General features: G+C 41.5%; 1 protein-coding gene across 1 annotated transcript in view; it reads right to left on the bottom strand.

The window, feature by feature from the left end:
* Positions 1–15,741, bottom strand: part of LOC311270472 (gamma-aminobutyric acid receptor subunit pi) — a 57,936-nt gene that overhangs the window by 18,839 nt on the left and 23,356 nt on the right. The window contains exon 3 of the mRNA XM_084375369.1: positions 2,247–2,359. Within this exon, the coding sequence (XP_084231495.1) occupies positions 2,247–2,359 (113 nt within the window). The remainder of the gene's footprint in view (positions 1–2,246; positions 2,360–15,741) is intronic.

Genomic DNA, 15,741 nt, shown 5'->3' with positions numbered 1-15,741 from the left:
TACAAACATATAGAGCGGTAATAATCCTCTCCAGCAATTCTTAACAAGAAAGCAAATAAGTATATTACCCAAAGGGTCAAACTAATCCTTTAAGGTTACTTGAGCCTTAAAAATAATGATGAAGTTTGGAGTGAGGGGGCAATCCGCTTCAAAAAATGCCGAGTCAGACTGTATTGAGCCAACCTACTGGCTGTGCCTGGAGCTGTCTGGCCAGAGGATGATATTTACAAGCAGTGACACCCTGCACCTCAAACCAAAATATTTTAGCTCTTACTGTATGTGTGGCTTAGAAATGGCATGAAAATACAAAGCACAACATTGGAGAGGAGTGCACGAGTAAGTTCTGGCTGAACCAACTATCATTCTGCTGCAGGAGGAAAACACTCCGGCCTGTTTGTATTTCTTTAAACCAATGACAGTCGTCTTAGGGGGCGCTAAGCTCGGGATACAGAGACTGTACCCTTGCAAAAATAGTGTCAGGGAGTACATTAGTTTCGGTGGAACATTTGCACATGGGAGGTGAGCTCTGGCATTAAAATTGCTAAATCCCAGGAAAAGAACTAAACAGGCAGGGATGCGAGAAGTCAGTAACAGTTGGGGGTGTTGACGGGTCAGTCTATATAATGATGTGCCACATTGAGTTTTTTGTATTAATTTGAATGGCCGGGATAATATAACACCAACATCCAGTCGAGTTAGGGGAAGCTTTATGAACTCCTGCTGAATATTCTTCAGGTGTTAAACATTAGGTTCTTTCTCCCTTTCTGTACAAAGCATTGTGTCAGTTCCTGTTTATTTGGATATAGGGCAGAAAAGTGGCACGCAATCTCAAGTGGTCACTCCAGATGCATGGCCAGGCGCCTAACGCTAAGTGTGAAGTGATGAGCTGTCCCCTTGTGATCGGATCATCAAAGACATATGCTAATGCCAGACATAAACAGCCTCGTGCTTTATAATAATTCAGCACAGTGAGGATACAGAGGTTTCATAGAGGTGACGTGTGTATATATAATGTCACCATTTACAGAGCCTCCAGTCTGCAGTCAAGTTCACACGCTTGATTGATAGACCAAAGAACTGTAGAGTAACCTTAGGCTTCATGATCAAGGAAAGTTTTCATATCAGTGGACACTTCTGTTGATTTTCACACACTCCCTTTTACTCACTAGCTCACACGAGCTCTCTGTCTCTCTCCAAACCTTCATCAAATTTGCCATTTTCCCACATTGCAAAATTGGTTTTACTCGGCCCAAACACAACAATGAGCACAGGTGGTCCAGATGTGGTAACCAGACCACTGGCGGCCATACGCCTTGGTTCTGGGCCAAAGTAGGGCGAGCTATAGTCAAGCAGTTGAGGCTGAGATATTGATATGCAAATTTTGCTGTGTGGGTGTAGGTTGCTCGGAGGTTTTTGTTTTTATTTTTTAAAAAGCAATGGGGACTTTGAAGGGTAACACACAGAAAGCAGAAAGGAAGGAGAATGCCTGCTGAAATAATCGGCCAATGGCAGGCTTACATCAACAGCTTACTTCCTGTGATTGAGACTACAGTGCTGGTAATGCTAATACGTGTGTGGGTGTGTGGAGACGCTCCTCTCGCTTTACCACTGCTTTTACCATCAGCGTGCGCCAAACGTGTGTTCCTAGGCGGGGGGACTCGTGCTTGTGCTGAATAGCATTCGCCTTGGTAAAGTCCGACGTGTTATTACAGATCAAACAGCGAGTGAACAAACCATAATCCCATTGTGACGGATTCCCGGATCCCAGGACAATAACGCTAGAGAGGGATTTGTGAGGAATGACATAACATGCTTCCTTTGAAAGCGCTCGCTGAGGTAGACTTTGTTTCTCTAGGCGCCTGCTGGAAATCAGAAAATAACTTTCAACATGTATTAGCAGCTGTGATCTCGGTTAATCCACCAACAACAATGTATATTTAGAATCATATAGATATTAGAACTTAAATATATCGTGCACCCTTCTACAGGCCGCATATCAGTGTTATGTATTTCCATAACATCCAAGCTAATTATGGGATAAACCCATTTCAAAGATAAATTTGACTTCATCTCAAATTATAATATACATGAGCAGTACATTTAAATGCCTTCTTGTCAGTGTATATTACTCAGAAGGGAGATGTAAGCACAACATTGGAATATGAACCCCTCTCATTCTCTGTCAAACACATTTCCCTTGAGTTCTCTGTCATTTCCATGGCTGCATGTGTCGGCAGTTTCCTTACTGTCAAAGAAAGGCCTGAGGTACTTGTTGTATCCTTTCATCAGCCTCTGAATGGTAGGAGGCAGAATCTCTCCCTCTTTCACTTCTGCGTTGAACATGGAGCTCTCTAACAACCTGAGAACAAAGACAGACAGAGACACAGGTAGAGAAAAAACACAAGTGAGAATTGTTTTTTGTGTCTCCTTTTTCATTGTACCAGGTGGATCCCTCTTCGGGATCAGCTCACTGTTCACACAACCTGCAGGGTGCCCATTGAGCTCAGCGGCAAATCTCACACACCATGCAGAGGAGAAGAAAAGATGGGAGATTAGAATGGCAACATGGACCTGGAGAAAGAAAAACAGAACAAATACCGCTTCTTTTGGTTATTCGATTAGCTTGAATTGACTGGATTCAGAATATTTCAAACCATCCATCTCGCCGTTTTTTCCATTCACTCACGCCTTTTAAATTACTGTTTGCTTTCATGAGATCTTTTTTAGTCCCGTTGTCTCTGAATGCTATCCTTAAAGGCACATTGAAGTGTGGGAAGATGATTATATTGCTGGCAATTGCAGCAGGGGAAAGAACACTCATTGCTCCTTTCCCAGTGGTATGTGTGTTTGTGTATAAATCAGGCTCTAAATACAGAACGCCTGCTCTGTAGAGAGAAAGCCCGGGGGCACGTGCCATGATGTAAGAGGGGCTGAAGCAAGACAGATCAGGCCATGTGCAGAGGCAGAAAACATTCATCTCTACACACTGGCAGAGTCCCCTCTGTCACTTGTGCGACGCTGTAGTCAAATGTGTGACAGGAGAGAAAGAACACATAAGCTCGCTGGTCTGCTTTTCTTATCAAAGCATCATCTAATATCCAGACAGTCATGGGTCGTTCATCTGAGGATGCTACGCGCTAAGTGTCAGAATGTTAGTGAAGATTAATTTTGCTATCTTAATTGCTGTACAAGCATTGAGTTAATTGACCGGGGTCAAGATAATTGTTAGTTTCTATCTCAGGCTACTTACTTCATGCTCGTGAGCTCTATAAACCCTGTTGCTTCTTGTCATAAGGTGCTCGAAAAGCAAGACAACTTTTTCTTTTTTGTGCAATAACCAACCTCATTTTGTCATGAAGCGTCCCCTATAGCTGACCCTGTGGGACCCAGTTTCTTCTTGGAGATTACCTTGTTTGTATGTGTTAATTATAGAAGCGTCTCAAAATGAATGTGATGATTTATTGATGATAAAATGTGACATTATATAACCCATTGTGAACTACTATAGCGTTGTTTGCTGCAGGGAGACACAGTCATTGCACTTAATGGAACAAAGTCTAAAAATGGTTTACAGCCATGCTAGCGGCTCTGTGAGGATGAACTCAGACACAGCAGCGCTTTGAGCTGAGTGCTAATGTTAGCATGGTAACTAGGTCACAATGATAGCACTAACATACTAATGTTCAGCAGGTGAAGCAACATCTGCTATGTTCATCTTTCTTGGTTCGGTGCGTTAACATGCTAACATTAGCACTGAACACAAAGTCCAGGTAAGGCTGATTGGAATATCATTAGTTTTGGAGGTATTTACCAAATCATAAACCTACGGAAGCACTAAAGGGCCATGCATTCATACATTTTATTTCCTCCGTTCTTCCGTGATAACGGGTGAATTTCAATTGTTTTCTCGAGATCTCAAGTTATTATCTCGAAATAACAACTTTGTTTTCCCGAGATAACGATATAATTAATTCGAGATCTCGAGATAATGACTGTGATATGATAGGCCGGAGATTATGGAGACGCCCGGGACCTCGTAGCTGGTCAGCTATGTAGTTAACGAGGACATCAGGCTCACTTAGAATGCGCCGCCGATATGGCTGAGCCTTGCTAACCGTCTTCTTAGATTACGCACACTAATGTGTATATTATCTGTAATAGCAAGGCGTAATGCTATTTCAGCCTGTGTCAGGCCTTGATTGAAAAGATATTTGATGCGGTGATCGATATGCTCCTGCTCCTCTGACATTGCTACCCTGAATGATGTTTCCTGCAATGATTTAATATACTACACTATCGTTTTGTTTTCTCAAGATCTCAAATTAATTATATCGTTATCTCGGGAAAACAAAGTTTCGTTATCTCGAGATCTTGAGAAAATTATTCCATTATCTCGGGAAAACTGCAGTTGTTATTTCGAGATAATAACTCGAGATCTCAAGAAAACAAATGAAATTAACTCGTTATCACAGGGAAAACGGAGGAAATAAAATGTGTGAATGCATGGCCCTTAAGGGCTTCTGTATAAACCAAATCCAAGTGGACCACATGATATCTTATCTTTATGATTTCCTGTTGGGACTTTGAATGTATGTATCAAAGTTCATGGCAATCTAGAGCTTGATGATATTGTAAAACAACTGTCATTGTGATACGTGGGTTTTCTGCAATATATATGATTGAATACAGGGATTTTCAGCAGATTACTTCAATAGCTCGATGTAAAAATAATTAATCATTCTAAAATGGTGATTTTGTAGCGGAGTTCATTTTATCAAACAACCAAAGCCAGCCCTGCTATGTCTGGTAACTTGATCAAGAATGATTGTGATAGGTGGTTCGCTATGCATGCAGAGGCTGCATGTCGCTCACAACCAACAAACTCGATTGTATCCAAGAACCCATAAATCATCATCATTAGTCATGGAAATGACTGCGATGTGACTTTTGCGCATGCGTACATTTGCAGTGTCAATGCTGAAATAGTATATTTTGCAGCCTTATGGGAATCCATCTTGTTGTTTTCAGGAGAACTGACTCTGAAACAAAAATGTCAACTTGCTAGTAGTAATGGATAAAAATTTAGGAGACCACTCATTAGAAATTATCCTCTGGGGACCTTAATTGCAAATTTAATTAAAGCTGCTATAAGTGATGTTTTTTGTTTTGTGTTTGTGTTTTCAGTGTTAAATAGCTCAACATTCCAACAATAATCACTGTTAAAGCGTGTCTGGTCAGTAACCCAAGTCTCTCCCTTCCCTCCTCATGCAGTAAAAGTGATTTTTTTTAATATCCCTGCCCACTTTATCCAACCAGGAGAGAGAACTCCATAAAAAGGTGGTGCTGTCTCTGCAGGATCCTCCTTTTTGCTGCTTTGCCTGGCGATTACTGCTCCACCTTTATTATGGAGAGGAGGGAGAGGATTGCTTACAGCAAAATGGACAGGAGTTAGCTCAAACGATGACAGCAGATTTTACCCAAAGCCACCAGATGGTTTGTTAAACAGAACCATCTTGAAAGACGCTGCTAAAGCGAGCATGCACTTTCAAAAATTACTTTGCAGGTGATTAGTATCACTGTCTATCAAGAGCTGCTGTAACTTCAGCTGGTCAGATCAACACCAGTGGAACCTGTTGGTTATTCAAACACTTAACAAGGTTTTAGCTGCCATTGTTGTTAAAAATCAAACGGTTGCTTCTCTCGCTGGCTGTCACAACCTAAAACACACAATGTATGATTTAGACCCAAACCCTTCCTGGTTGGCAGTTCCTCACAGGACGCTGATTGGTTCAACCACTGTGTGTCCGGCCACAACCGCATAGCTTGAAGCTTAGGAAGATGTATTTGCAAGATCACATGATCTCACAAATCTAGCTACAAAGGTAATTATGATTTAGGATTTAATGGAAATCCATTAAATATTTGCTGAGACAATTCACACAAAAACACACATTAGTCCTTGGCTAACATCCTCTTGGGACCATGGGTGTCTGTACTAAAATTCATTAAAATGTATCCAATATCTGTGGAGATATTTCAGTCTGGACCAAACTGGTGGGCCAAATGACCAACACTGCTAGTGTGGCTATTAGACCAAAAATATATAACAAATTCAGGAAAAACAGCAATTATCATTTCACATTGTTCATTTATATCCTTCAAATTGTTGGCTGGACCCATTTTGTTTTTAACATGACAGCTACCATTTCCTTCGTAAGATCACCACTTTTTTCTGTGTTCAAAAGTCACAGCTCATGATTGAAAGACAGAATTGGAGAAAGGTGGTGCATGAATAAAAAATACATTGGAAGAATTTCTGAAATCACTTCACAGCGAGTGTCCATCTATGAAAGACTCCCTAGAACAGACAGGTCTACTGGTGAACCCACCGCATGAGAGAAAAAGAAAAAAGGAAAGCACAGAAAAAGTCTTCCCCACGAAACTCAGAACTTGTTTCACCTGACTGTGTCAAATCAGCTTAGACAGAGGAGTAACTCGCTCCCAGCACACTGTTGCTATGCTGCATAAAGTCTCACTCACATGGCTCCCAGCCTGTTGTTTCAGCAGGCAACAGCCTTGGATGGGAGAGCCAAGTTAGTGACGGTTGTGACAGCACTCTGCCTCTGGCATACTGCATTATCAATCTGGGTCGCCCTGTGTGACCCTCGTTACATTCACTAATGGATTTGCAGCGATGAGGAGATGAGGAGACGAAAGCAGCTAGACATGAAAACACATGTCAGAGGAGAGAATGTAATAAAACAAGTGAAAAAATACAGGATAAAGAGAATATTTTTGGGTTATAAAAGAATACTAGAATTCAAGGCAAATAAGAAAACATGCAGCTACACGGTGCCATATATCACTGAATTGATTTCCCGGCTCTTACTGATAGCGACGGAGCTATTCGTCTTCGGTGTTTGTGAGTGTTTTGCAGTCGGACGTTGAAACAATGCTCCTTTGACCAGAATGTGTGTTAAGCGCCTCTAGCTCCTCTCATTCTATCTATCTTTGTAAATCCCCAGACTCTCTGACTTCTGGCTGTCTAAACCTTCACCTGCAGACGGGGATGAGACCTCACTTCTCCAGCCTGCCAAACAGGCGCAATCCACTGAGCCCTGACAGTGTGAAAAAGAAAAAAAGAAAAAGATAGATAGATCCTCAGAATCCTCCCAGAATCACGCAGGCTATTAATGTTAACTCATCTTTGTTATTTATGCACGAGGCGGCGTTATCATGAAGACAAGTGGATATTTACGCTGTGTGCCGCAGTGGCAACCACGCCACAGCGCATAACACAAATGCAATGCATGCACGCACACACAAACAAACATCACTCATATTTATGTACTGTAGGGTCCCTCTCTCCCCAGATGAAAGCACAGTCTGCAGAGTGCGCATTTTCCCAGATTGTACACTGACAGACCCGACACACCTGCCCACCTGGCTGCCTATCAAGAATAACAAGATGACACATTGAATGCCCACAACTCAGCTGAAGAGGGGTCCGACCATACCAAGTCACGAGCTACTGCTGGGTGTCAAAACAATCGCAAAAAAAAATATATATATACATTAAAAATTCATTTTTTTATATGAACTATACCAACTAAGGAGTATTAGCATATCATAGCCAAGCACAACCTTTGAATGTACACCAGTAGTAAATTAACCTAAGCAGAGTAAAACGTCAAAAAAATCTGTGATAATGTGGATTTTAATGACTACTTTGTGTCTACTGCTAGATAATATAGAGGTGGTACAAAGGCTCAGTAGCGCTGGCTGTCACCTCACACCTCATCATGTGTTGCACACCAGCTGGGTTCCCACCCACAGACTAAACACATGCAGGTTATACTCGGATTGCCTGTAGGTGTATGTGTTTTTCTGTCCATGAGTGTTAGGCTTGTGATGGACTGACGGGGCTCGGACCGGGACTGACAGGGCTGTTGCGTACTGGGATGGGCATCCAGCCCCCTCACAACCTTGAGCAAGACAAGCTATATTTAAAATGTATGGATGGGTGCATAGTTTGAAAACGTTACCATTGCATTGGGTATTTGCAACACGCTTATCAGCTACATGATTAAATGAATAAAAAATGAAGTCAGTTTGGTATTTTTGACTTAAAGTAACATGTGAGATTAAAGTGTGATAGTCTGATAGTAAACAACACCAACACTCCCCTGATGCTCTGAGCTCCCAGTCTGGGTATTTGCCATTTCATTTTTTCCTTCCCTTCAGTGTTTTTATAGCTTCTTGTGCATGTGAAAGATCCTGAAAGTTAAAAAGATCAAAGTCCGCATCAACAGAAGCTCCTCTCTCCCACAGAAAACGCTGCTCCTGAAACGCCTCATCAGTCGTCCCGCCTTTAATTCCGTGATTCCATGTCAAACATTTGCATAATTTATGCCTAGCGGCTAGTTTGGCACGTAAGAATTAATGTAGCACAGCTAAATCTGTTGTTAGCGATTCTGGCTCAGGCATGTGTGAGCTGACCAAGGAGGGCCTTAAAGAGACAGGAGCTAAGGCCCTGTACACATGTACACGGGTATTTCTTAAAACAAAGCTTTTTCTGTGCGTTTTGGCCTTCCGTACACACGTAAACGGCGTTTCAGGTCACTGAAAACAGAGCTTTTGGAAAACTCCTGCCAGGGTGAAGATATTCAGAAACATAGTTTTCAGTGTTTATGTGTGGACAGGAAAACCAGGGTTTTTTGGCTTGTCTCCTTTGTTTGGAAGGCTTTTTATTGGCAAACATGGCTTTACGGTAGAGTTTATATCACCACCTGTTGCTTTGGCGTGTACTTGACAGCCTGCGTTTGCGTTTTCATACCATTGGTGTGGACAACATTTTTTATAAACCGGAGAAGGAAAAAAAAATCCTTTTTTAAAAATACCTGCGCATGTGTGGACTAGGACTAAAACAGAGCATTTCAGACAGAAGGAGTTAGTCCGTTTTTTGAGCTGTAAAGCACATAAACCTATTCCAGTAGAAACCCAAACTAAAATTATGAACTGGAAAATGAGCATTATATGTCTCCTTTGAAGTGCATTAAACATTTGCAGTTGTAGAAAGTCAGGGTCTAACCTCAGTGATATCTATAGTGAGAGATATAAGTTAGAATAAATGATAGGTTGTTACAGCAGGAGCATAATGGCGCTTAGAAGACACTTAAGTGAACACTGGCTGACTGATGTCTGGGAAGTGCTGAGCAAAAAAAGACAGAAGATGCCTCAAAAGATGCAAAATACATTCCAAAAAAATGCAGATTACCACTTCAACTAGGAGCTGAACAGTTGATGTCGACATGAGCAGCGGAGTTACATGACACCAGCTGAGTTCTGAGGTCTTGATCTGTCGTGGCACTCGTAGCAGCTACATTATCTGTACAGACACATGCCACAGTGGATCTAAACAACACTTTCTAATGTGCTAATTGGCCAGTCCCAAGTGACTGCTTATTAGCCCTCTGAACTTGGTGGGAAGGAAGCGCCGGCAGGATGCGATCAGTCTGTCTCTTTACGTCTTGATCAGAATCGCTGCTCGCCTTCTCTCCTGTCTAAAAATTCTTCTTGCGTTATTTCTCTCCTCATCAGACATCTGTTTTCCCATCTCCTCCTCACAGTTTTAATAGTCAGTGTCGGCGTTGCTTCACCGCTTCATGATGAAGTAAATAAGGCAAAATATTACTACCATCATGTGTCTGCTAGCTAAACTTTATTCACAGTGAGAAATGAGAATAGAAACAAGGGTGACACCTTAGGCAAAATACTCACTAGTAACCAGTGGAGTAAACAGGAAGCTACTGTAACTGGCAGTCAATTAACTGGTAGTTCCAGGATGCAACTAAAACAATTATGTAGCCTGAAAGAATAGTTTCGGGAATAACTTTTGTGAAAACAAATTTACATTAGAAGATAAATACCAGTGTCACATCTGTATTTTTTTAAAGTTCAATACACTTAAGCAGACAAAATAATATGTTCTATTATCTTGTTCATTCCAATATAAATGGTCCAGGACGTCCAAAATTATCCATCTTACGTCATTTCACAACAAGATACATAGCTTGAATTACATCTTAATACGTGAATTGTTTTAGAGCCATGCTTGCTGTTTCCCCCTGCTTCCAGTCTTCTCAGGCTAAGCTGGGGCTAATTGCCTCCCAGCTATGACTCAAAAGTTAATGTACTGACATGAGATTGATATTAATCTTCTCATTTTGCTTTAAAAAAAAAAAAAAAGAAAGAAAGAAGCCAGGCTTATTTTTCCAAAATGTTGAACTCCTTCATCTAACTTAACGCAGATGCTAAAACAGATCATTTGTGATATGTCCCACCCTGGAGCCCTGCACAATATACAGTACTATTGAGACTCTGTGTGATCAGCCTCTAAGTCATCATAAAGGAATCGATGTAGAACAATCTACATCTTGTGCTGGTTAATGTCTAGGGTAGCTGTGTTAGCTAATAATAGGACATATGGATGTGAAGTACTGTACTAACACACCTATATATGGACAATAATAAAGGAGAAATGGCAAGTTGACAATGCGCCAAATTCAAACTGATTTAGAGCTAACTTTAAATGATTCACTAAATCTCTATTTAATAATTCAACACAGTAGCAGGGGACAGAAAATCTGTCATAACTGCAGTAAATTACACTTTTGATGAGAACAACAAACGGCCTGATGCTGCCTGATGGCTGCAGAGCGCAGTGGATTAAGAGACACACATTGTTTGGTAACAGCATTGTTTTTGTTATGTTTGTTCATTCTGACAAAGAAAGCATTAGAAGTTACCATATCATACCATACCTGAGATTAGGTAATTCTTAACTGTTTTACATCGAACCAAACGCTTTATTACATGTTGTCGGAGTCAACTACAAAACAACAAGTACTACTGAGAACTTACTTGTATAAGAACGTGAGTATAATACTGTAGCTAAAGAAGACCTGGCCAGCTGACAGCCACAGGAGAGCTCTACTACCACATATGGTCTCTACTGTATGCCTATATACTATACCCACTGTGGCCCATTGGCGATGTGTCTTGTGTTTTGATGGCGGATGCGTGGGTGGAGGAATAGGTTCAGACAGAGCAATACAGGGGTGACAGGGTGGCTTGGGAGGAAGGAGTCAAACCCTTTGGGGGAATTTGCCTTTTCAGATCCTGTTTCATGACATAGCCTCACGGATCCCCCCACCACTTCCCCATCCCCCTACTCTTCTTTCCAATCTCCAGTGCACACAAGGCATCAGTCCAGGCAGCGCTTGCACATTTCACAACAGATTAATTCAGTTGAACATAACCCCTGCAGAGAGCTGAGTAACGCTCTCTGTGGACCCCCAGCTCCCTCCCCATCTCCCATTCGTCCTCCCACTCAGCAGCACATTCAGCTACAACCAGCTTCTCACTCTTTTGCTCATTGATTCATGTCATTCCTCGTTCCGCAAACTCCCTCAGCTGGCCTTCTCTTCGCTGCAGAGAAGTCCCTGCAGCCACGGGCGTACCGCGATGTTCGAGGCTCACAGAGGAGTAGAAACATTTGTGTTCTGTATTCACGCGGGGAGCAATTTGATTGAATATTCCCCATTCAGGAGCATGTACAAACCATCTGAGCACTGTGAGATTTGATAAGCTCCATTGCAGGTTTTTTTTTTCTTTTTTTTTTGTTACACATTCCCCCAAGCGGGCACAGGCTTCCAGATACATTTTCATGAGATGAGTTTCCAGAGTTATTGCTGAAGTCAATAAAATATAGCCTCTATGTCACATAACCATGTGATCACATTAATAATATAAAAGCTTTTAATCACACTTGATGAGCTAAATGGTAGAATTCCTCCTTGAGGGATTGCTTCCAATAATGTGGGTTATGTCATCTTGATTTGAATAAGGTCATGGATGTATGAACATTAGTTATTCAACATGCCATAATAGATCAGACAGGCCCTCAGCTGACCTTCAAAGTCAGAGCTTCAAGCTCATTCATATTCAAATGACGACTAATGACATTTACGTCTTAATTCACACCCCCTAATCAAATGGTAAACCATAGAAATTGGTCCATTTTCCCTCGACACAGAGCTGAAATTACACCGCTTTACTGCACTGAAGGTTTCAAATACAGAGCCCTCGTGACTTCTTCGGTACAGTAGGCCGCGAGTCACAACGCACCATTATGTAGTGACAGGCTGCTGGAGAGAGCAGGTAAGACACACAGCATTAGCTCGATCCTCAAGGTGTGCTCCAAACGTTCGCTCCACACCGGATGTTTCGCCTGTCACGACGCATTAAACGTCTCCTTTTTCCTCTTTTCGCAGAGAATATTCATTTTCTGCCGCTGTGAAATGGGATTTGAGGGAAGTCGCTGCTGCTCTCATACACAGAGATTACTCCCTCGCTCATCAGGGACTTTCGAGGCTCCCTCAGACCCCTCAGCCACGCCATGCTCGGAGATGCAGAGGCAGGCAACCATGGGAAAAAAAAGTCCTCCTGAGTTCATGTTGCAGGCTTTTGTGGATAAAAGCAGCTGTTTCTCCCCTTCATGCTATCCTAGGCAGCTCCCTAAGCCCCTCCACATTGGAGAATAGAACATTTACTGTCTTCATAAGCCTACTGAAGTCAGAATCTTCAGCGGTGACATAAAAAACATGTGACAGCAAGAACAGATGTTATATGATCATTTTTATGTGGTTTTTGCTACTTTAGTTTCACTTTTTAGCCCCAAAACCTTAAAAAAAGAAACCTGCTGTAGAGTCATCTTGGCAAATTGGTTTTAATGAACCAGCAGGAGGAACAATCACTATCATTACTGCCATTTTGCCGGGATTACAAGGCAAGACCATCCTGAATTCCATTTCTTAATCATTACAGATATGAATGTAAAGCCTTTTGCTACATGACCTCGTTTTCATTAATAACACATGCAGGCCAGGAATCTTCTTCTTGCTGACGATTATTGAGGGGCAGAGTGAGATCCGTCAATGAAGTGCTCTACCCCTTCACCCCAGCCAATTAAACTGAAGCATTGCTCACTTTGCCCTACCAACTTGTCATGCCCTCTTACTTCCACGCAGCGTTCAATCAATTACAGCAGCGGCACAATCAGAAATTAACCAGTATCCTGAATCATACAGTAAATTAACTGGATGATTCATGTGAGCTTCGCAGCCCGTTCGTGCGTTAATTGTGTTGTTAGCGTAGATCAGCTGCTGCCTTTATGCGAGACTGCTATCCAAAAGCAATTTGTCACTCAAGGAGCTGCTGAGGTATTGCCGCAGAGTTCATGCGCGTGGAAGTGTATTATTTGTGCAAACAGTGAGTTACTGAACTGGTAAACAGCATCTTGACTAAAGAGAAAACGCATAAAAAAAATGACAAAAGACACATATGGCTGTCTAAACAATAAGCGGTGCATGATTTGACAAGAATTCACCAAAACATTATTATTCTTGGGCGAGGTTCTCAAAGTAATTAAACAGAGCTTTTATGAGCCCGCTGTGAGACAAATCCAGCAGGCTGTGGTGGGCACCGACAGTCTGATGTTTATAGATCCACACTCATGCTCACTCTTTTCTGCAGTTATAGGAAAGTAGTAGTCTGAGAACCGCTTTGAGTAATTGATTGAATGTTTGTGCATTCTCCTGAGTGGGCTCAACCTTCTATATCATGCAGGCGAGCAGGTCCCTTACTCATTTCCCTTAATGCTAAAGAAAATTGAGCCCAGTGCTGCAAGATAGTGCAAATTCCTTTGAATGCAACCCTGAGGCAAATTTGAATGGAAAAGGGTTTAACTGACATGAAGTGGCTCAGACTGTCCGCACACTCCAAGAGCTATATTATAATATATAGTTTTGAATCTGTTGACAAACTGACAGAGCTTATCCATTACTGACTGGTTTTGAAGATATAATTGTAGGCACTGTCACATTCACTGGATGTCTGTATTCGAGAAGACTTGGAAAGGGATTCATGTGTAGCGACGCATTTTTCTCCAAGCTCCACTTTCTCTTTAAGTGCAAATATGAGGGAAAGTCTGACAAAATGCTTATATGGGTGTCTGTGCATCCACAGGACAACACTGCTTGTGCAAAGACATTTTGCTTTCATTGCCGTGCTAGTCAGTCTCCAGTTTGATGTCATTAAACCATTGCCTAGGAAGAGGGTTGGGTTGGGGTTAGGGCTGAAGGTGCCTGAACAGCGATGGAAAAGATTTAAAGGTGTGAGCCAGATGCAGCTTTCTAACCACCAGAAAGCTAAATGGCATGATTTACCACATTTTAGTGTCACAGAAAAGTTAAATGTGGAGGCTAATCAAAGCAAAGCAAATAGCTAATAGAAAAAGGAAAAGCAGCACGGACATGGAAATGCTCACAGAAAGGAAATGCTGGGTTAATCTGTATTCTTAGCTGAATTTGTGGATCCCTACTGTACATCTGTTGGGTCAGGCCTATTCTCACAACGTGTCAAATACCACAGCCTGTTCAGTGGCTCTGCACTTCTTAAGTTCGATGCTGCCGGTACGTTCCAGTGCCATTTGTTGAAGCGCCCTTCTAGTGCAGAAGTATAAAGAGCAAGACTTGCGTTACGTGAGAGACGTAGTCATATAACTTGAGTTACAAGACTGAATGTAGTTATTTTAACCCAAAGTATGACCTTTTCCTAAACCTAGCCAAGACGTTTTGATGCCTAAACCTTACCAAGTTTTTTTTTTTTCTTTTCTTAAACCTTACCAAATAGTTTAGGTGCCCGAACCTGACCAGGTTTTTTTTTAATAGCCTAAACGTAATCAATTAGTTTCTGTGCCTCAACCTGTTTAAGTCACATAAAAGAAACTACATGACTTTATAGGCAGCAGTATGGTTTTGGCGAAAAAGTGCAGGACAGTGAGTACTAATTATGAATGCACAACACACACCATCCAAGTGCATTATCACTCTAGCAACAAAGAAAACACTGATACATCAATTTGAAACTCAAGCCCACTGACTCAATTTAACGTGTTTGCCTTTATTAAAAACTGAAGGCTTTGAAACAAATGCCAATCTCTCAACAGATTTGCAGGATGTGGAATCTAATTTGTTGAGAATATATAAATCACATTAAAATGAAAGTGACTGAAACATTAATATTATGTTGACAGAAGCTGTAAACTTCATCCTACCAAGAATATAATCAACAAGTTTGATTTTCATTAAGGGAAATCATCAGATACATTTTATGCCTCTGTGGGCAATCTATAACTACTCTTAACATTTTTTTCTGTCCATTACAGAGTTAAGCCCCCACTGAGAAAAAAAAAACTCATTAGTAATGAGGAAAGCTTTAACCATCCAGAAAAATCCTATCAGCAAGATAATTAACTGCGTTTTCTTTTCACCGCCAGATAAAACAGAGTAACAAGCGTGTTAATGGATGGATGCCTCCACCAAATGTGTCCAAACATATCATAATTGAAGGAAGAGTCATGCAAATTAATGAAATGCAGAACCATCTGCAGCAAACAACAACGTTACTGAACTGACAACAGTGTGCGAGCTGGGAAAAAAGTGACGCTTTCTTCAGGCGTTTTTAGCCACACTTATAAAAACTAAATTTGAATGTTAAATGCCACCACTGGGACACGTAACTTGAGATGGGTGAATATTAAAAACAGACAGCGAAATAGGAGCAAAATTTTGATGCACAAGACAGCCGCACTGCACTGCACTGCACTGCAGACTGAAA

The sequence above is a fragment of the Pagrus pagrus genome, assembly GCF_965226575.1.
Source record: "Pagrus pagrus genome assembly, chromosome: 15".
Lineage (NCBI taxonomy): Eukaryota > Metazoa > Chordata > Actinopteri > Spariformes > Sparidae > Pagrus > Pagrus pagrus.
The sequence above is the reverse complement of the archived record's forward strand: the minus strand, read 5'-3'. Positions and strand labels throughout refer to the sequence as shown.